Source organism: Martes martes, assembly GCF_963455335.1.
Source record: "Martes martes genome assembly, chromosome: 4".
NCBI lineage: Eukaryota > Metazoa > Chordata > Mammalia > Carnivora > Mustelidae > Martes > Martes martes.
In genome coordinates, this window is record NC_137891.1 from 67026284 (window position 1) to 67048695 (window position 22412).

The 22412-nt window shown below is 40.2% G+C and overlaps 1 protein-coding gene across 2 annotated transcripts in view; it reads left to right on the forward strand.

The window, feature by feature from the left end:
- Positions 1–19810, forward strand: part of PDE7A (phosphodiesterase 7A) — a gene marked incomplete at its 5' end in the record, with an annotated part of 120430 nt that extends 100620 nt beyond the window's left edge. For both annotated transcript variants that reach the window (XM_080801141.1, XM_080801142.1), the window contains 8 exons: positions 3588–3683; positions 5722–5822; positions 10558–10689; positions 10877–10968; positions 13308–13452; positions 14027–14123; positions 14798–14878; positions 18025–19810. In XM_080801141.1, the coding sequence (XP_080657267.1) occupies positions 3588–3683; positions 5722–5822; positions 10558–10689; positions 10877–10968; positions 13308–13452; positions 14027–14123; positions 14798–14878; positions 18025–18233 (953 nt within the window). In that variant the 3' untranslated portion in view covers positions 18234–19810. The remainder of the gene's footprint in view (positions 1–3587; positions 3684–5721; positions 5823–10557; positions 10690–10876; positions 10969–13307; positions 13453–14026; positions 14124–14797; positions 14879–18024) is intronic.
- Between the last annotated feature and the right edge of the window lie 2602 nt (positions 19811–22412).

The following is a 22412-nucleotide window of genomic DNA, read 5'->3' on the forward strand; positions in this document are numbered from 1 at the left end:
CTTTAAATGTGGAATCTTGGCTTCAGATAGCCCTGCAGCTCTCCTGGAGGTAAGCTTTGTTGATTTCAAAGCTTCGGGACCTACGACCTGCTGTAGAGCCAGATGTTGTGGAGGGTTGTCTTCCTGGTGCAGATCCCCAGGGCAGGGGGTGCCTGATGTGGGGCTTGAACCCTTCACTTCTCAGGGAGGATCTCTATACCTATGATATTCCTCCTGCTTATGGGTCACCAAGCTGGGGGTGTGGGTCCTGACCAGCCCACATCTCTGCTTCTCCTAGCCCTTATGATGTGGCTTTTTCTTTGTATCTTTAGCTGTGGAAAAGCTATTCTGCTAGTCTTCAGGTCGTTCTCAGAGGCTTGCTCTATGTGTACTTGCTTTTGGTGTATTAATTGCAAGAGGTGATCTCAGGATCCTACTACTCTGCCATTTTCAGAAATTCCTGCCCATTTTTTAAATTGAGATATAACTGACATACATAACATTATATTAGCTTGAAGTGTACAGTGTAATGCTTTAATATATGTATATATTTTAAACAATTATAGAAAGTCTTTAATATCCATCACTGTACATAGTTACAATTTTTTTCTTGTGATAACTTTTAAGGTGTACTCTCTTAGCAACTTCCAAATATGTAATACAGTATCTTTATTTTATTGTTTGAAGTAAGCTCCACACCCAGCTTGGAGGCCAACACAGAGCTTGAAGTCATAACCCTGTGATCAAGACTTGAGCTGAGATCAAGAGTCAGACACTTAACTGACTGAGGCACCAAGGTGCCCCTGCAATACAGTATCATTAATTATAGTTGCCATGCTGTATATAGCATCCCCCAGACTTATTTTCTAGCTGGAGATTTGTACCTTTTGACCCCCTTCACTCATTTTCTCAACATTACCAACCCCTGACTCCAACAACCACCAATTTATTCTCTGTATCTATGAGCTTGGTTTTTTGTTTAAGATTGCACATACAAGTTAGATCATGTGGCATTTGTCTTTCTCTATCTGACTTACTTCACTTAGCATAATGTCCATAAAATTAATCCATGCTGTTGCAAATGGCAAGATTTCCTTCATTTTCGTGGCTGAATAATATTCCTTTGTATATGTACACCACATCTTCATCCATTCATCTGTCTGTGGACACATAGGTTGCTTCCATAACTTGTTGTTGTAAATGATGCTGCACTGAACATAAGGGTGCATATATCTTTTTGAAGTAGTGTTTCCTTTTCTTGGGATGAATACCCAGAAGTGGAATTGGTAATATGTTAGTTCTCTTTATAATTCTTTGAGGATCCTCTTACTGTTCTCCAGAGTGGCTGCACCAGTTTACCTTCCCATCAACAGTACAAGAGGGTTTCCTTTTCTCCACATCCTTACTGACACTTTTTATTCCTTGTCTTTTTGATAACTTTTCTGCCAGGTGTAATGTGATATCTCATTATGGTTTTGATTTGCATTCCCTGATGATTAGCAATATTGAGCATCTTTTCATCCAACTCTTGGCCGCCTGTAGGTCTTCTTTGGAAAAATATCTATTCATACCTTCTGCCTATTTTTTAACTGGATTATTTGCTTCAACATACGTTGTGAAGTATCAAGGCAAAGTTGGTTTTTCCAGCCATAACAACAGAAATATAGCTCACTTCTTCACAGATGGTTCCAAACCGCATGGGCTCCTGTTTATGTCAATAGAGTGTTATCAGGATTTGAATGCCTTTTAACATTTAGTTTTTTAAAAGATTTGAAAGAAATTTCATTTAAAGGTGGTACGTCAGGTTTTCTAAAAAGAGTATCTTTTGGTCAGCTGCATCTTTTCCAGGGTTTCTCATTCAGATACTTCTCAGTTGATTTCTATTTCCCTCAGCCATGGCTTCTGTTGACAGTTGTTTAGGCAGTTTTGGGTAATGAGGTTAGCCCAGTGGTCCTTTTTAATTCTTCGTAAGTGTTATTACTATAAATATGCAATGTGGGAGTACTTAAGTGCTCTATAGATTTTTGTAAGAATCATGGATTTCTTAGAGAACACTAAGATCATGGTTATGTTATTGTTCTTATTGTCTAAATGCCGGCAATAACTTTTAAGCTCATAACTCTTTAAAACTTACATTTTTTTAAATTAAGCCACAACATACTTGTCCTTTAGAGGAAATCTACAAAACTCTGAGAAATACAATAGAAGGTATCAAAAATGGAGAGTCACATCTTGGAAGGGAAACTAACCATTACAACAATGGTAGTTTTTCCAAATGTAATTTCTATACAAATGTTGACTCTGTTGTCATGACAAATGAATGGAAGTTGAGGATGAGGTAGTCCCTACTGCATCAGAAAATTTAGCTGTGTAGGGGAATAGTGAAGGTGTCACTGGAGGGAGCCAAGAGAGTCAGATATAATTTATTATTTGAAAGATAAGAAAAATCTAGAGCATGTCCAAGTGCTCATGCTTATTGGAACAATATAGGGAGCAGCTGAGGAGGGATATTTTGATTCGCTGGGATGGAGGAGGCATGCGGGGTGTGTTTGTAGGATATCCAAGCGAGGTTTCTGAGAAACTCTGTGGGGGGTAGAGGGATTGGCTTTGAAAAGGAAAGGAAAATTGTACATTTTCTGTGAAGTCTGAGCCTGTTGAGAATGAGGTGGTGAATGGGAAGTATGTCAGAAGTTTGAGAAGAGGGGGGCTCGTGTCAGGATCCCAAGACCCTGGGATCAAGCCCTGCATCCGGCTCCCTGCTCAGCAGAGAGCCTGCCTCTCCCTCTATCTTTGCCTGCTGCTTTGCCTACTTCTGCTCTCTATCTCTGTGTCAAATAAATAAATAAACTCTTAAAAAAAAAAAAAAGTTTGAGAAGAGTAGAAGAGCCTTGAAAATAGGAATTTGAGGAGGTAAATTAACCATTTCGCTAGAAAAACGTAGTAAGACTGCTGTGTAGTATTGACCATGAACTTAAGAGTGATAGAATAGAATTCTGCTTAGTTTTGTGACCACTGCCCACCCCACCCCACCGCCACCTTGCTGCTATTCAGATTTCTTGCTACAAGTGTGGGGCAGTCAAGTGGTCAGGTGCAAAGTTTTGATCTTGAGATGATTGATCCCTCCTCCTAGCTCTGTATCTTGAAGAATAAACACAAGCTCCACCTAACACACAGTGCAGCTAAGGCAGTTAACTTTGGATGTCCTCATTCAGTTAAAGCTCCATAGTGGAAGGATGGGTCGCTGAAGGGAGTGCAGCCTTGTTTTGGGTGCTTTGGGAAGCTACATTCAACTTAGTATGGGATAGTTTTCAAAGTTTCTATTGATTGTAATTATTTTGGAGTCTTTCAAAAAACTGATCGGTTTGAAAATGCTTATCTTATTTGGTTGTAGAAAAACGAAACAAAGCCATTTTTTCCCTTAGAATGGAAAAAAAGAGATGTGAGATTTAAAGTTCATAGCTGGTAAAATAGAAGGATGTAAATTTTAGATAGACAAAAAGTAGGAAGTTGTACTCCCCATGTTTTATATTCAAAACCCGTATTTGGAAGCACAGTGCAATTATGCAAACCTGTATTTCTTACTAATATCTCTTCTTCTTTCATTTTAGGAAATAGTCTAGTAAGTTTAACCTTTCATTTATTTAGTCTTCATGGATTAATTGAGTACTTCCATTTAGATATGATGAAACTTCGTAGATTTTTAGGTAAGTGATTCTAACCTGCTTAACAGTAATAAGATTTAAACAAGAACCTGTTTAAATTTTCATCACTTCTGTCTGTTAGCTATTGCTCTAAAACAAGCTACTCCAAATTTAGTGGCTTGAGACGACATGCATTCGTTTAGCTCCTGAGTCTGGGGCCACTGAATGCTGCTTGTGGTCTGGCTGAGCTCAGTTATGGGCCCGCAGCTGACCATAGGCCAGCTGCTCCATGGGCCTTGCCTGGGACCTCACCTGAGACCTCAGCTGGGGGACACTGGGCTTCCTGGGGCTTAGCTGTCTGTGGTCTCCCATTAAATTAAAAGGAGGCAGAGGAGTTTGGCACCTTAATAAATTCACATTAAAAACAAAAAAGAGGAGCACCTGTGTGGCTCAGTGGTTTAAAGCTTCTGCCTTCGACTCCAGTCATGATCCCAAGGTCCTGGGATGGAGCCCTGCATCGAGCTTTCTGCTCAGCGGGGGGCCTGCTTCCCTCTCTCTCTGCCTGCTGCTCTGCCTACTTGTGATCTCTGTCTGTCAAATAAATAAATAAAATCTTAAAAAAATTTTAAAAATAAAAAAATAAAAACAAAAAAGAAGGAAATGTTTATTTGACAACAAGCCGTACTTATTCAAGGAGTAGTGGCCAGTGTCCATGAGAGAGCTGGTGTCCGCAGGCGCCCCCCGCCGGTCTCGGCATTGGCTCTCCGTCACTTCCACCACATCCTGTTGACCAAAGCACATCAGATGGGGATGAGCAGCACCTCTCTGCCAGGAAGCTTTGAAGGTTCAAAGCCATGGCTGGAGGGCAAAGTGAAAAAGGTGGGACACTTCTGCAGTCGGTCTCTTACACTGACCATAGCTTTGTTACAAAGATGACACTGTTTCTGTCCTTTTTAAAAAGTTTGAAAGCTCAGACTTCAAAAAATCCAAGTACATTGTATTTAGGTGTTCTCTTTTTCTGATCCTAGAAATCTCTTTACAGTAAATTTTAAAGATTATTTTTAACATGTTTAAACAAGCAGGGTGATATTTGCTTAGGACTGCTGTGCTAGGAAAAAAGTTGAAGTTTTTCACCAAATATGTTAAAAGAAGCATGAGGATTATTTCTTACTCTTTTAAAGAAGAAGATAATATTTTCTTTCCTCTTAAATACCAAACGAAGATAAATTCATTACCTAGGCCTTTGAGAAACTTCTCATGTATGTTTATTTATAATTTATATGCCTGTAATACTATACTTATATATTGTATAAATTATAAAACACATAGAAAAATAGATACTAAGAAAAACAAAAAGATTGTTTGAAAAGATGAATTAAAGTAAATATAGAATCCCAGTGCTCATTCCTTCTCACCGGTGAGTCCTGGTTTATCACTGTGGAATTGGCTCACTTGACTCAGTGACCAGTAGATTAGGGTGTTATGATATTGGGGCCATACTGCAGGCCTGATGGCAGTGGGGACAGCTCTACCCTAATCCTAGTCTACTTTTTCATGAGCATGACAGAGAGTAGGATTAGCAGAAGGTCCAGCCCTACTACTGAAAAACTAATCCCAGATCCAGAACGTACCTCACTGATGAGGCACTTGTAGGCTCATGTTCATACACCCCCAATAACTGTCATATTTTAGTTTCATATCGATTTTTGTTCACTGGTAACTGTTTAGAATCTAAAACAGTACTTGACACAAGTGTGTGTTGAATGAATTATACTGTTTTTTAATTAAGCTGAGAAACTTTTTAAATTACATTTAAAAGAGGGAAGTTTGGCACAGTGATAGATTCACATTTTAAGAGAGAAAAACATTTATTGTTTTGACATGAATACCTTCTGAAAGTTTCAAACAAGTTAGCAGTCAAATGGTATTGATTCTTTGGTATGCATGTGAGTTATGAGGTGATCATCATCTCTCTGAAGCTGAACAGTTAGCTGATAGCCACATGAAAATTTTAAATGGAAAACTTGAAATCATCATAATTTTTGTACTTGTACATGTTTCTCAGCTACAGTGAATCGGGGGTCTTTTGTCTTTGATGCAGTTATGATTCAAGAGGATTACCACAGTCAGAACCCTTACCACAATGCAGTCCACGCTGCAGATGTTACTCAGGCCATGCACTGTTACTTAAAAGAACCTAAGGTAAGGTGCTGACATTTCCAGTGGGTGAAAATCCTAAGAAAATTCCTTTGACTTACTTTCAAATACTTTTCCTTAAATTAGTGATTTGACTCAAAATGAGAGTCTTTCTTTACAAGAAAGAGATCTGCCTGGATCGCTTTTGCCACCGTGGTTATATTTGTAAGTGCAGCATGTGGAGAACTGGGTGATTGTAGAGAGCGAGGCTGAAGTCCAGGCAAGGTCCAGATCCTAGGAACCCCCTGTCCCCTAGGGCTGTCTGAAAACACTGGCATTTACACCAAGCTCCTTGTGAGCTCCATGAAGGCTGGACAGCGTTAGTCCAGGTCAGTGAATGAATGGGGAGCTACAGAAGGGAAACCGGAGACTCTAGAAACCTCTCCTGGTTGTTGGCGTAAAAATGAATCTGACAAGACCAGGAAAACGGAGGCCTGTCAGGAGCTGTTTCATTTCAATGCACCATGAATGAGCCCGGCAGTCCAAGCTACAACAGGTGGCCTTGGGGAAGGAGAGAGGCGGGTGGTCTGTAAGGTCCCTTGGGAGTTCAAGTGCCTAGGTTATAGTGTCTGCGTGCACATGGGGGAGTGAAATAGGGAGAAGAGTCAATGAAGACTGCAGGGGGCAGCTGAGTAGAAGGTGGGATTCTGTGAGAGAAAGAGTATAGAGGGGCGCCTGGGTGGCTCAGTGGTTTAAGCCTCTGCCTTCGGCTCAGGTCATGATCCCAGGGTCCTGGGATCGAGCCCCGCATCGGGCTCTCTGCTCAGCAGGGAGCCTGCTTCCCCCTCTCTCTCTGCCTGCCTCTCTGTCTACTTGTGATCTTTGTCTGTCAAATAAATAAATAAAATCTTTAAAAAAAATAAAAAATAAAGAAAGAGTATAGAAAAGGGAGCAAGTTTTGGGGGTTAAGGCTGGTAGAAATGATGAGTTCCATTTTGGATATGTGGAATTAAGCATATTTGTGTGATATCCAAATGGAGATGTCGACTAGATAGTTGGATCAAAGACTCTGGAGCACAGGAGAGAATCTGTTGGAGCTACAGATGAGGGAATCACTGACTGAAGATGATAACAGAAAGCCACGTTTGCCCGTGGACGTTTCCTACCCCTGAGGGTTCTGAAATTACATTTGCTTACTCTTAGCTCTGCTTATAAACTCATCTCCCCTGGGATCCAAATTCTGGCTAGATGTTAGAAAGGAAAGCTGCCTGACCAAACCAGTTTGTGCTAGTTGATGCCAACTTCGAGAATATAGCTCTGTGGTTGACAGTCTTCTGATTTTTGAAGAGATTGTGGAATATGTGAACCCCAATTTTTAAAAGGATACACATCATGACTTTATTTATTTATTTTTAAAAAGATTTTATTTATTTATTTGAGAGAAAGACACACACACAGCAAGAGAGGGAACACAAGCAGGGGGAGTGGGAGAGGGAGTAGCGGATTTCCCGCTGTTCAGAGAGCCCGCGATGCGGGGATCGATCCCAGGACCCTAGGATCATGACCTGAGCCGAAGGCAGATGCTTAATGACTGAGCCACCCAGGTGCCCCTCATCATGACTTTTTTATTTTAGAGTGAGTGCACATGCATGCCTGTTGGGGGGGAGGGGCAGAGGGCGAAGAAGAGGGAGAGAGTATCCCAAGTAAACTCCCCACTAAGTGTGGAGCCTGATACAGGCCTCGATCGCACAACCCTGAGATCATGACCTAAGCTGAAATCAAGAGTCAGGCACTTAACCAACTGAGCCACCCAGGTGCCCCACATCACAACTTCTTTTAAAAAGCAACTTTATTGTGGTATCACTTATAGGCAATAGTAAAATGTATACATTTCATGGGTACAGTTTTGTTTTTTTTTAAGATTTATTTATTTGCCAGAGAGAGACAGCACAAGCAGGGGGAGCAGCAGACAGAGGGAGAAGCAGGCTCCCTGCTGAGCAGGGAGCCCAACGTGGGGCTCGATCACAGGACCCTGGGGTTATGACCTGAGTCACCCAGGTGTCCTTTTGTTGTTGTTGTTGTTTAAGATTTTATTTATTTGTCAGAGATCATGGGTAGAGTTTTGACAAATGTATACTCCCAAGTGCTCCAGTTTTTTAATTGGACTTTAGAAAATCTCTGGGCCAAGACTGAAGCCTCTATTTGAGAGTTCTTTGAGAGAAATTACTTAGTAAGTAATCACCATACCATAAATGGAATGGTAAATAGAATGATGAAGGTTAAGTGTCCTGTTCTGTGAGTCACAGGAAGTTAATTAACCTAGGGAACATGTCTGTAAAGGCTTCTCCCCTCCTGTCTTTCGCTGGCTGTACCCAATCCAGGGTGACGCCTGGAATCAAGGGGACGGAAGTTAGCGTTGACGCCAGGCACTGGGCGTGATGAAAGGGGCAGAGAACATGCAGGATGGGGAGGTTGTGGATAAAAATGAGTAAGGACAGTCTTACCCACGCAGCTTTGGCAATACTAATTTTTAAACCCTTTTTTTGCCTGGGTAGCTCTGATAATTCTTTTATATAAAAACTTTTCATCGTTGACATACTCCATGAACTTAGCCAAAGCTTCACTGAAGGAGATAGATAAAATCACTGAGCCCTCAGATGCAACAGTTCCCTTCTCCTTTATTGTAGTTTACATTTTAAAAGAGAATCACTCAAAGTTTTGAAAGTGCATTTTTAAAAAGCCTTAAGATTATATCTTTTTTATTTCCCAGGCTTTCATGTGGCTCCATGTTTTCAGGTGCTTTCATTCATTAATTGAGTACATTTTCCTGGTGCTAGGAATCCAGTGGTAAAAAGGACAGGATAGGTCCCAGTGAGGGAAGCAGTCATTAAACAGATAAATAAATGTTGAGCTATGGGACGCCTGGGTGGCTCAGTCAGTTAAGCATCTGCCTTTGGCTCAGGTCCTGATCCTGGGGTCCTGGGATCAAGTCCCACATCAGGCTCCCTGCCCAGCAGGGAACTTGCTTCTCTTTCTGCCTGCCGCTCCCCCTGCTCGTGCTCTCTCTCACTCTCTGAAAAATAAATAAATACCTTCAGAATGTTGACATGTATTTTAGTAATTGCTGCCATGGAGAAAGTGAAAGAGAGGAGTGTACGGGAGAGTGACCAGTGGATGGCAAGCATTTACGGCTTTAAGTAGAGTGGTCAGAAAACTCCGAAACTGAAAGGGAAAATTTGAGGGGGAGTCAGCGTAGAAAGAATTTTTTTTTTTTTTAAGATTTTTATTTATTTATTTGACAGACAGAGATCACAAGTAGGCAGAGAGGCAGGCAGAGAGAGGGAAGCAGGCTCCCTGCTGAGCAGAGAACCTGATGTGGGGCTCGATCCCAGGACCCTGAGATCATGACCTGAGCCGAAGGCAGAAGCTTAAACCACTGAGCCACCCAGGCGCCCCGAGTCAGCGTAGAAAGATGCAGGCACAGAGGAAATCATAAATAGAAAGGCCTAGATATAGTATTTAGTAAGAAACCTGCTTTCAGCTGTCATGTATGATTTCTGTGTAAGAGCTAATTCCTGGACTCTAAGTGAAAAAAGAAATATTCAAAGTCCCCCAAATTGCTAGAAAGTTAGGGGAAAGTTCCTTCTCTCTGTACTTGCCTCAGCTCTAACTTTAGTGTTTACTTTTTATGTTTTCGTATCTGCACTTATGTAGATTACAATTTTGTTCCAGGTAAGCCTATTAACACTTAATAGCAACAATAAAAATGGTGAGGGTTTTTATTGAACACAGGAAAACTCACTGTTACTAGTTTTCTATTTGGAAAAGGGCCCTGCTGATAGCTTTGTGAATACAGGTGAAGCCTCGCTCACAGACGGCAGACGATTTGTAGTTTCTTAAGACTTCACCTGACTCATCTCTGTCGGCATCACCAGATACGGTCACAGGAATGGAAAGAACACTGGCTTTTGGTTTTAATGCACTTTAGAAAAAAAAACTATATTAATTGACTTCTGTAAACTGTATTCATTGACTTCTCTGTCTTTGTTATGAAGCTCATAGTTTTCTATGGAAAAATGGAAAGAACAGGAATGGAAAGAAAAGGAATGGAAAGAACACTGGCTTTTGGTTTTAATGCACTTTAGAAAAAAAAACTATATTAATTGACTTCTGTAAACTGTATTCATTGACTTCTCTGTCTTTGTTATGAAGCTCATAGTTTTCTATGGAAAAATGGAAAGAACAGGAATGGAAAGAAAAGGAATGGAAAGAACACTGGCTTTTGGTTTTAATGCACTTTAGAAAAAAAAACCTGTATTAATGTCATTGACTTCTCTGTCTTTGTTATGAAGCTCATAGTTTTCTTTCTGATGAAATTTTTTTTACAAGCTGAAGTGTTACATTTTTATTCAAAAAAAAATTTTTTATGTGGATTTGTTTTCAACTTAGAACTTACTTTCCCTTCACAGGACATTTAAAAATTCAGTTGCTCCTCCTCATGTTTCTTTTTAATGGTCAACTTTTGAATTTACCTGAGATCGTTTGCTGTCCTGTGTAATGATACATTAATTTTTTAAATTAAGTCTTATTCTGGATTACTGTATTCTTCCGGGATAGTGCCTGCCTGTTCTTTTGCAGCTTTCCCTCTGTTTTAGTTATCCTAAGACTATGATACCTCTGCATATTGCTTAATAAATTACTTGTTCATAAGATGCCCACAGCCAGATGCCCACAGCCATGCCCACGTGTCAGATTGTTTATTTCAGAAATGTCTGTAAGTAATTCTCTTGTCACACTTCAGCTTGCCAGTTCTGTAACGCCTTGGGATGTCTTGCTGAGCTTAATTGCAGCTGCCACTCACGATCTGGATCATCCAGGTGTTAATCAACCCTTCCTTATTAAAACTAACCATTACTTGGCAACTCTGTACAAGGTTAGTACAATTTTATCATGGAACTTAATATTCTTACATTCTAGAAAATGTTTTAATGGAGTCGAAGTCATAAACAGAGTGTCTACGAATGTTGGAATTTTAACCAGATTAATATTACCTATCAAGAATTCTTTATGTTCAGGAAGAGGCTTACCATTAAATAACTCAGATATGCTTTTTTTTGTAGAATACCTCAGTACTGGAAAATCACCACTGGAGATCTGCAGTGGGATTATTGAGAGAATCTGGTTTATTCTCACATATGCCATCAGAAAGCAGGTAGGCTGGATTAACACACATTTAATTTGTTACGAACTATGGAGATTAAGCTGGCAAAACAATTTTACAGAGTTTTAAAAATTATTCAGGTGTTCCACAGTTTGCAGTTTTTGTTAAATTTAATGGCTAAGTTATTTTACAAATTTATATCAAAATTATAGTAATTTAAACATTCTACAGTATAGAAAGTAATTTTTTTTTAGTGAATTTTTATGGCTCACTCTATGGATTTGAGGATTATAAAATTCACTCCAAACACACAATGGCTCAGTCATAGTTTACCACTTACTGATGTAAATAGTATTACATATTTCCATGTTATACTCATTATAATAAAACCTTATGTTCTAGGTGTAAAGAAATTAATCATTCTGTATGATAAATACACTCATTCAAATAAGTTTCAGGAAGTTTTCAAAATGGATAACAAATAAAAAGAATGCTTTTAGTTCGTTAGCTTAGTCCTGGAGTGACTTCTGGAGCTGTAGGATAAAATAATGATGGAAAGAAAGAAAATACTAATTTTTTTTTTAAGATTTTATTTATTTGTCAGAGAGAGAGTGAGCGAGTGAGAACAGGCAGACAGAGTGGCAGGCAGAGGCAGAGGGAGAAGCAGGCTCCCTGCTGAGCAAGGAGCCCGATGTGGGACTCGATCCCAGGCCCCTGGGATCATGACCTGAGCCGAAGGCAGCTGCTTAACCAACTGAGCCACCCAGGCATCCCTAATTTTTTAAGTAAAGGCCATGTGATGTTAAGAAGGCCATTTGAAAGCCTAATAAAAAGCATCAGCGCAAATGAGCCCAATATGATGATGGTTGACAAAATCTCTTACCATTGATCCACAAACAAAACTTTACTAAGGCCTCACTGAGAGACAATACACTTAAGAAAACCATGTAAATGGGTATAAACCATCTAACTCTAGAAAACAAGGTGAGGCATAAATATATGTTTGGGTACAAAAATTTAAGTTACTATCATAGTTCTTTCCTTTTTCCCTTTCATAATTTGAAACAACTTCATTTTAAAAACTTATGTATCTTGTGTAATGACCACAAGAAAAAAGCTGGACTTTATTTTTTATTTTTTTAAATCTTTATTCACGGATACCATTTGGAGTTTTGACAATACTTCTGGTAAGTAAAATTGTTTCTTGCTGTAGTACAAATATAATAATTGCATAAACCATAGTTTTTATAAATTATCTTTTTCTTGATTAAGGCAGATTAAAATGTTTGCTTTATTCCCTTTTTGTCATGCTTTACATTTGGTGATTAACTCTTTTGATTAAAAACTGTAAATAAGGAGGGGCGCCTGGGTGGCTCAGTGGGTTAAAGGCTCTGCCTTCGGCTCAGGTCATGATCCCAGGGTCCTGGGATCGAGCCCCGAGTTGGGCTCTCTGCTCAGTGGGGAGCCTGCTTCCCCCTCTCTCTCTGCCTGCCTCTCTGCCTGCTTGTGATCTCTGTCAAATAAATAAATAAAATCTTAAAAAAAAAAAAAACCTGTAAATAAGGATCACTGCATAATAGCATTCTTTCATGTTTCCTTTATTTAGGGTTTGTTTTACTTAATATCCAATATTGTGAGCCTTTTAATCTGATGACAGCTCTTTACTGATATTTATACATAGATAATATTTGCTATGGCCCGTTGAGGGGGAAAAAGGCAGGAATTTTTTTTTTTAGGTTTATTTCTCTTGTTATTTGACTTGAGACAGTTTTTAAAACGGTATAATGTATTTGTATTAACACGTTACCTTTTTCCTTTCCAGAAAAGTTGGATTTCATTCAGATAACTTTGATTCTTGAATTACAATTCAAGAATTGAGTTGTAATTTTATCTAAACTTTATCAGATTATTTGGTGGGATTTTATCACTGTATAACTGGGCATCTTAGTCAAAATACCTACAGGAATTAGTTGTTGAATGGGCTATTCTTTCTCCATTTAAACCAACCTTCGTTTGAACCAACCTTCTGGCTTTCAGATGTCAGACACCAAAAAATAGACCAGAGTTGTTTACCCTCAGCACATCCCAGCAAAGAATTTTCTAAAATAACATACCAATGTTATGTAGATTTTTTTCAAGGCAAATAATTCCTCCTTGGCTGGCAAAATAAATCTTTTTGGAATGTATGCATATTGATATTTTCCTTTAAGCTCCTTTGGTTTTAGTTTTGATTATTTTAATAGGTTTTCTTTAATGCATTTTTAAAATTCATGTTTTGTGATAGGTTAAAAGTTGAATGGCAATTAGAATATTAAGTTTAAGAAAAAAATCAAGAAGTAACTATTTAATTGAAAGTCTTATATTTTCTCTTTATATTTCTCTAATTGCAGGCAACAAATGGAGACTCAGATAGGTGCTTTGATACTAGCCACAGACATCAGTCGCCAAAATGAGTATCTGTCATTGTTTAGGTCCCATTTGGACAGAGGTGACTTACGACTAGAAGATGCCAGGCATAGGCATTTGGTTTTACAGGTAAAATGGGGCTGGGAAAGATTGTCTTTCTGGGCTAAATCACATGCCCATCAGAATAAAAATGAATTCTTCTGGGGTAGCTTTCAGAGTGGTCAAATCTTGAGGGACAGCTGTGGAGTCTCCTTCCGTTACTGAAACACTTTCCAGAAGGTGAATCTCCTCATTTGGAAAGCATCATTGCTTTTGTAGTTTTCATATTTGAGATTTCTAACAAAAGCATTTTTTGCGAGATTAGGGTGCTGAGCAAAAAACAGCATCTGAATCAATTCTTGCATCTACAAATGGGAGAGAATCACATGATTTACCTGTAGCTTTACGTTTAGTCCAGTCCTTCCGCATGGCTCTTGGGTGTTAGGAAGCATGTGTAGTTAGATGAGCAGTCCTCCCACATTCCTGCAGAAATAACGGAGAGCCTTAACAGCATCATGAACTAAGATAAAAGACAATGAATTTTCTGTTGCTGTACTTTATTAAGATGTTGTTTTTCCCACGATTAGATTATGAGTATGTTGAAGCTTAGTACAATTGAAATTTTACTTTTTCCTTAAAAGACTTTTAATATTTTGCTTGCTAGATGGCTTTGAAATGTGCTGATATTTGTAACCCGTGTCGGACCTGGGAATTAAGCAAGCAGTGGAGTGAGAAAGTAACAGAGGAATTCTTCCATCAAGGCAAGTTACAGTTTTGAGTGATAAGTAGTCTGCTCAGTTCCATTTTTAGCATCATGTGGGTAAACTAACCCAGACATTTACAGGAGTCCAGCAAGAGATGCTTGATATTTTTAGTGACAATTCATAGTAGATGTACATAGAATAAATAATGTACCAATTGAACACTTATTTTGGAAATAAACAGTTCACTTTTGAAATGATCAGATATGAATATATGTATGGATTTGTAAATAGATGTAGATCGGGTTGGAAATTTTGCTGTACAGAAAGATTTCCCTTGTTCCATCTTTGTCCTGTGAGGAAGGTATGGCTCTAAGAACGAACCGCAGGATATTTTTAGTAATTGAAAGCCAGGAACCAAGGATCTTCATTTCAAGCCCCTTCCTTTTAGAAATCTAAGTTTTAAATTAAAATGCTGATAGAATTATAGTCTTGGGGTAATACCTAGTGAAGTTTTTCATCTCCTCCATTTAAAATAGGATATCAGCTTGGCAACTTTTTCTATCTGTGAATAACTTAAAAATTCAAAAAAGAGCTAAGTTAAAAGCCATCCTCTCAGGAGGATTAAGTATGTCGTTTTTCCTAAGGAATTTACAGGTAAGATGAGGACTCTAATTATATACTTAAGCAATAGGTAGGTTCCACATTAATAATTATATTTTTTTTAATTTTAGGAGATATAGAAAAGAAGTATCACTTGGGTGTGAGTCCACTTTGTGATCGTCAGACTGAATCTATTGCCAACATCCAGATCGGTAACGGTGCTTACTTAGCTATAACTGCTTAGAAAAGTGCTGCTGACTTTAGTTTTGTCAAGAAGAGATGCACATTTGAAATATATAACATTAAAATTGTGCTCATTTCTATTTTTTAATTGAAGAAATTGTACCAGTTTTTTCCTTTTTTGGCTTTCATAATTTGCTCTCATTTGATCTTAGGTCCCCAAAACCATGATTTTTGCAAAGCAGGTAGCAGTAGCTTTGTGTCTGTTCTGACACTGAAAGAATACATGGTTTGCCCATGTGGAAGCTTCTTTAGCACGAGTCTGGCGTTGCCAGTGAGAAAGGGGACCACTGAGCGAGCAGGACCATAACGTGAAGATCAGTTTCCACTACTGCTTCCTTGTCTCTTTTCGCTCTGCTTTTGGCTCATTCTTCAGCCCCCTGCATGGGCCTCTGCTCTGCAGCATCCATCCCTCATGCACCCACAGCAGCTTGGGACTCGGCCCTGTTCCCCCAGTCTGTGACGCCCCTTCACTCTTTCTGCCTCGCCATCCTTCCCACCTGCTGGACTCGTTTTTCTGGAAGAGCCACCTCCCCCAGAAGCTGCCTTCCGCTGTCTGCAAGCAGAGTTGCCCCATTTCCAGACGTCCAGAGCACAGGATCCATGTCTCTCCTGGTTCCCTGGCCCTTGCCCTTGGGGATGTGTTCCTGAGGGCTGGCCATGTCCCCTGGAGGCAGGGGGCACTTGAGAACAGTTACTCGAGCGTAGCTGTCATGGAAAACAGCATGGAAAACATGGGGAGATGGGCTGTGACTGCAGTATGGACAGCTTGTTGTGCAAGAGCAGGGAGTGGCCAGTGGGGTTTTGAGTGTAAATTAGGAGGACAGTGTGCGGAGGGGCAGGTCAGCTAGGTTATTGAGGGATGAGTATAATTTTGGTAGTTGGTGTTGAGTAGGGTCTTGGAGCATTGGTGAACATAAAAAAAGTGTGTACACAAATTTCAGAAAGAGAAAGTTTCTAGAAACTCAGACGATAACATGCTTCTGCACCATAATACTTTGAAAAGAGGACTGGGCTGTAGGGTGAGAAATTCAGAAATCTAATGCTCACATTGTAACCACAGAGGATGGTCACGGGTAGGAAAGGACTTAAGCACAGAGGGAGAGGTAGGGAAGATGAAGAGCCATGCCCAGGAGGGTGGGGCTCAGGCCTTCGGGAATGGTGTGGGGATGCTGGTGTACCCGGAGAGCCCAGGCAGCCAGGAAGCCTGAGGAACTTGACCGAGGGCGATGTTTTCTTTGGGGAGGATGAGAAGACAGTGAAGCAGCAGATCTGTTGTGTCTCAAGTAGAAAAATCTTCAAATGCAAAAGAATGGGTGAAACATGGGCAAAGGGGATTGAATCGAAGAGAGGAGAGTGGATGGTAGAGTCCCCGTAGCTGCCCTTCACATTCTTTTGCCTAAGTAAATGACCCCCTCGGTTAATGAGGAAACTTACAATGAGGCTTTTTTAAATTGCAATTTTTAAAAGGGAAGAGAAGCTGGACCCCTTAAACTCTTCATTTCCATCTATAAATCTTGTCCATGTTGGACAGTTCTGGGTAAGGTTATCTGAGGGACAAAGATTTCACAGAAAATGACAGTAAAAGTTGACATCTGCTGACTCCTCACAACCACCCTACGACAAAAGTACCACCAGTAGCCTCCTTTTCAGATAGTTTGCCCAATTTGTACAGTTAACAGATACTGGTTTTTTGACATCAAATCCCAGGTAAAACAGGGATTGGAAGTTCTATTTCTAGGGTAAATCATGGGACTTTAAATACTGTGATTACTCAGAGCCAGCACAGGGTCAGTAAGTAGAAGTCATGTTTAATCTAGTTTCCTTCTCTGATAGGAATAATAGTTTGTTAAACAAGAAAAGATTATGTCCTGGGTAAGTAAGGCCTTTGACATGGTGTCCTGTGGTATGTGTAGAGGTGAGAAAGGCCTGTGGGCTAGAACAGTAAGTGGGTTCCCGGGCAGCTGATGAATGGCACCCCACCTTTGGAGAGGGCGCTATGTGGCTGTCTGTGTCCAGGACCCCGGCCCATTCATTTTCACCAGGTACTTAAGAGCTAGAAGAATGAGGTTAACCTAGAGCCAGAAGTAATACTTCTGGATTGTTGGGTGTTACAGGCAAGATCCAGAAGCTCTCAACCCGTTGGAATAATGGGCGGATCTCATTTGGGTACGAAACTCCAACTGCTCACGACTTCACTCTGGCACCTTGAAAAGACGGCGTTGGGTGATGGTTCAACTTGGCACTGTGGTGTGAGGATGGCTCCCAGAACAGTGCTGCTTTGACCAGTGATGACATTTCTCTATTTGTTTTCTCTCTTCACCAGAACACAACTCCCTGAGGCATATCTATTCATTACTATCTTCCTGGCCACCCTAGAACAGTGCCTGGCAGATAGTTCTCAGTTAATATGTGTGGAGGGAATGGAAGAAATGGAAGAAAGCCTTACTTCCAATAGTAACTACTAGTTCAGATACCACAATTTGTACAGTTTTCTACTGAAAAGTCAGGTGCTAATTGCTTTAACTCCAGATTTTTTTGTTGCCTAAATGTAACCTGTGTTGTCTGTGGTCCACGTGGTCTTTTGCCAAAAAGAAAAAGTTCTGGAGGTGTAGAAAATTTAAACACTGTTAACGTAGCAGTGACAGAATTTGCATTTTGTCCTGAGTTTTGGCTCTATAAATTCTGACTCAAATAAAGTGGCCAGTTGTAAGCATGACCAGGTGTGAAGACTGTGCTGCTTCAGTTCCCGCCTCATCACCCAAAGGCCTTTAGAAAAGACCCCTCCTCACCTCCAGCTGTCTCAGTGGGAACGGTGTGTCCTGCTTTCTGCAGAGCTGAGAGGGCCACTGAGTGTTTGCTCAGATAGGATATGCTTGTCCAGTGGAGAGGAATCGTTATAAAAGATTGGATGTGTATGTCAGTTCACCTTTACTTAAAGTCCCATCGAGTTACTCAATAGTTCTTCAGAGAAGTTAGGTCAACTTACGCACACACATCCCTGCTGAAAACTTAGGTGATGTCCGGTTAGGACTTAAGAGAATAAACACTGGATAGATGTTCTGAAGATAAAGTTTCAGAATATATGTTAATGCCCTTTTTCTCTTATTTTCTCAAGGTTTCATGACTTATCTAGTGGAGCCTTTATTCACAGAATGGGCCCGATTTTCCAATACCAGGCTCTCGCAGACGATGCTTGGACATATGGGGCTGAACAAAGCCAGCTGGAAGGGGCTGCAGAGAGAACAGTCCACCAGTGAGGACACGGACGCTGCGTTCGAGGAGTTGAACTCACAGTTATTACCTCAGGAAAACCGGTTATCATAGCCCCCAGAAGCGGTGGGACAGACTGCCTCCTGCAGGTTTTTAGAAATGTGAAATGGGGTCTCGAGGTGAGAGCACGTTCTCTTGGCTGCCAAGGTTTCCGAAGGAACGAGGCCAGCGTTATTCCCAAGGTGTCGTCTCTCCGATCATGTGACCCCACTTTTTAATTATAAGACCTGAACACATAGCAATATGCATTTGGCTTTCGTGTGAAACCTTGAATATGCAAAGCCCAGCAGGAGCCCATTGGAAAGGAGTAACAGAGGAAGTTTTCCGGTGTGCCACGAGTCTTTCAAAGCATTTATTCCTCGAACCACGAAACTTGAACTGTATCTTTCAGCAGAAATCTCTTGGAATTTAACCAGTCTGATGCAACATTGTGTATCTGTACCTTCCACTAAGTTCTGAGAAAATGGAAATGTGAAGTGCCCAGCCTCTGCTGCCTCCTGCAAGACTCGATGTTTACAAATCAACTCTGAAATATTGGTTCTAAATTGCCTTGGAGCATGATTGTGAAGGAACCACTAAGAATTTTAAAGATCAAACTGAAACTGCAGCTCTTTCCCCCTGGTTTGCCTTTTTTCTTCTTTGGATGCCACCAAAGCCTCCCATTTGCTATAGTTTTATTTTGCGCACTGGAAACTGAGCATTTATCATAGAGTACCGCCAAGCTTTCCCTCCAGTGCTGTTTGGCAATGCAATTTTTTTTAACTATTAGTTTTTAATTTGGGGTGGGAGGGGAAGAACACCAATGTCCTAGCTGTATTATGATTCTGCAGTGAAGACATTGCATGTTGTTTTCACTACTGTACACTTGACCTGCACATGCAAGAAAAAGGTGGAATGTTTAAAACACCATAATCAGCTCAGGGTATTTGCCAATCTGAAATAAAGTGGGATGGGGAAGTGTGTCCTTCAGAGCAAGGGTACTAAAGTCCCTTTCGCTGCAGTGAGTGAGAGGTATGTTGTGTGTGAATGTGTGGATGTATGTTTGCGTGCATGTCTGTGCATGTGTGACTGTGCATGTGTTATATTTATCCACGTGGGAAATTATTTATTATTTTAGAATGTGACACAATGCGCAGCCACACCGGGGGAGGGGAAGGTAGGTGAGCTGTACCAGACTGCTCCAGTTGCCTTAAACTATGCACAAAGCTAAGTGACCAAACTTCTTGTTTTGATTTGAAAAAAGTGCATTGTTTTCTTGTCCCTCCCTTTGATGAAACGTTACCCTTTGATGGGCCTTTTGATGTGAACAGATGTTTTCTAGGACAAAATCTAAGGACTAATTTTAAACTTCAAACATTCCACTTTTGTAATTTGTTTTAAATTGTTTTATGTATAGTAAGCACAACTGTAATCTAGTTTTAAGAGAAACCGGTGCTTTCTTTTAGTTCAACTGTATTTCCCTTGTTACTGTAAAAGACTGTTTATCGATTATGTTTACAGTTTGTTGCAACAGCCATTTTCTTGGGAGAAAGCTTGAGTGTAAAGCCATTTGTAAAAGGCTTTGCCATACTCATTTTAATATGTGCCTGTTGCTGTTAACTTTTGATGAATAAAAACCTATCTTTTCACATATTTATCTTTGATATTTAACTTCCAACTCAATCTTTTGGAAATCATGATGCTAAATTATTAGAAAGCAAAGATTCCGCTTCTTGTGCTAGCAGTCACTCATCCGCTATTTATTTAGGCAGAGCTAGGTGCAGGTGCATTCCTCTGGGGTTCTGTGCCGTCATCCGCAGCTCACGCGGGAGCGAACGTCCCTAGTTAGGTAGTTGGCTCAGAGTTCGGACTGATACAAGGTACAAGTCAGCTTTGAGCCCATACCTCTTGACTCCACGGCGTTACTGTTCCCACAGTTGGGAATTGCCAAAGACATCAGCGCCTCTTGCAAGGACTTAAATAATAGTTATACTGGCCTTTGCTTTAACTAGTACCAGTGTAAGACAGGCACCACAGGGCCTCTCCAGTGTCTTCCCCAGTCCAATTCAATAGAAAGGATATAGTACAAACTTTAAAATCAAACATACTGTCATTATTTGCAGAGAAGAGTTGGGTCCAGTAGGAATATAATGTGAGCCATGTAAGTGAACTATCAATTTTCTACTAGCCACATTTTAAGAAGGAAAAAGAAACAGATGGAATTATTTTATTAACATTTATTCCAATATATCCAAAATATTGTATCAATTCAATAGGTAGTCATTATCTTAGAAAAAACAATTGTTGAGATGTTTTACATTCTTTTTGGGGATACGAAGTCTTTGAAATCTGGTGTGTATTTTACACTTAACAGCACATCTCGGTTCAGACTAGCCACATTTCAAGTGCTCAATATCCACATGTGGCTAGTGGCTACCATATTGCACAACACGGGTACAGAAGTCTCATGGTAGTCGAGTGGACTGTAGCTGGGGCAGGTCAATGGCCAGTGAAGGCGGCACCACCCTGGCAAATCTGATGCATCTAGAGTCTGATGAGATCTTTACAGACCTAGTATGTCAGCACATGGAAAGTGGAACTTTCTCAGGAAACACATTAACCAAGCTCACAGTAACTGATATTTTATTTAAAAGTTAGAATTTTTTTTTCAATTTATAATAGAAATATAACTATCAATCATTCTCTCCCTTTAGGCAAACCTTCTTGGGAAGTCAAATTACGATCAGCGGTTACTTGGTGAGCATGGATTCTGAGCAAGGGAAGCAAGTTGCCTCGTGCATCCATCTCCCTATGGGAATATACCGGCTGATATTCATGTGTGTCGACCAGGGTACGCTCTTCCCCCGGATGATGCTAGAGATTCTCTGCCAGTAGTTGCTTCTCCACATCAGCTTCTGATTGGCACACCCAGTAGATCTGTCAGTACCTTCAGCTTTGTCTCTGTTTGGCCTGCCCGGGCTCCATCTGGCGGCATATGATTGCTTCTACCCTGATCCATTTTGTGTTTCTTACTGTTTGATAGTCAAAGGATTTTCTTCTTATTTCCATTCTTGGGAGAGACACCTCAGTATTGCTCCCATTTCCTGCCTACGTATATCATAAACCCACTGAAAAATGTTTTGTTACATGTACGTGGAGGTCACAGTCTACAGCCCTGCTCCTTAAATATAACCTATATTCCTTGAACATTGATTTTCTAGAAGAAATTTGAAGAAACAGTTTAGTAATTTAGAAGATTACACTTAAGTAAATGTCATGTAACAGAATTAAAATTCACATGAATTTTTAAAACAGGAGACTTCAAAGAATTGTTGAGCATGTAGCAGCCTTGTGGGTCTCTAGGCCCAATACTTCAGTAGTTGGGGGCGGGGGCATCTCCTCTGCTCTGGGGGTAGAGGTTCACGGAGAGGAAATTTTGGCACAAGCCTTAGCTTAACAAAAAATAATCTGGTACATGATCAGTATTTGTATTCTGTAAATGCGATGGTTTATAATGATCCTCTTTGTATAAAAGAAGCAAATATTTTATGTCCTTTGCAAACCTGGGAAATATATTTGTACCTGAGGTACAGGTTAGAGGTGCTAGTAATTCTTTGAAGATTCCTATATTGGTTTCTTTTTCCAAAATGCTTTCCTGGCTCTTTAAGCTTTAAGTTTTCTTAAAACTCTCTAACTTTCGCATCAGAGGTTTACAACGTTTTCATGTGAACTTTTTTTACTGTATAAATACTAAATCCTCTCCCAATCAGTATCTCCTGCTTGAGAAAATATACAGTGACAGACAGCTAATACGCATTCACTAATGTTTTTAAATAAACATGCAAGAGTTCATCTGAACCATTCCTTGCTTGCTAAGGATCTGCAGATAACCTGTGTCTTTTGGAAGGCCCCCAAGTGTCCATGGTCTGTAGGTAGAATGACCACTACTTGGAGGTGAGTTGACAGGGAGCACACAGCAGGTCTCATTCACCTTCTAGTCTCTTGTGCTTGGCACAGGGCTAGAGTAAATTGGGCCATCAATAAATGTTTGTTGAACAAACTAATTTGGTATTGATGTCTTTCCTCTTTAGCCATCAGTCTAACATTGAGCACTTATATCAAAACTAGTCTGTCTATGGTGAATCATGTGGTCCGCAACATCTGGGTTCCTGTTGTGTGCAGAGAGCACAGCACTGGATGTAATAAAGGTATTAAAAATGACGAAACCCTGGTCTCTGTTCTCAAAATGTTTGG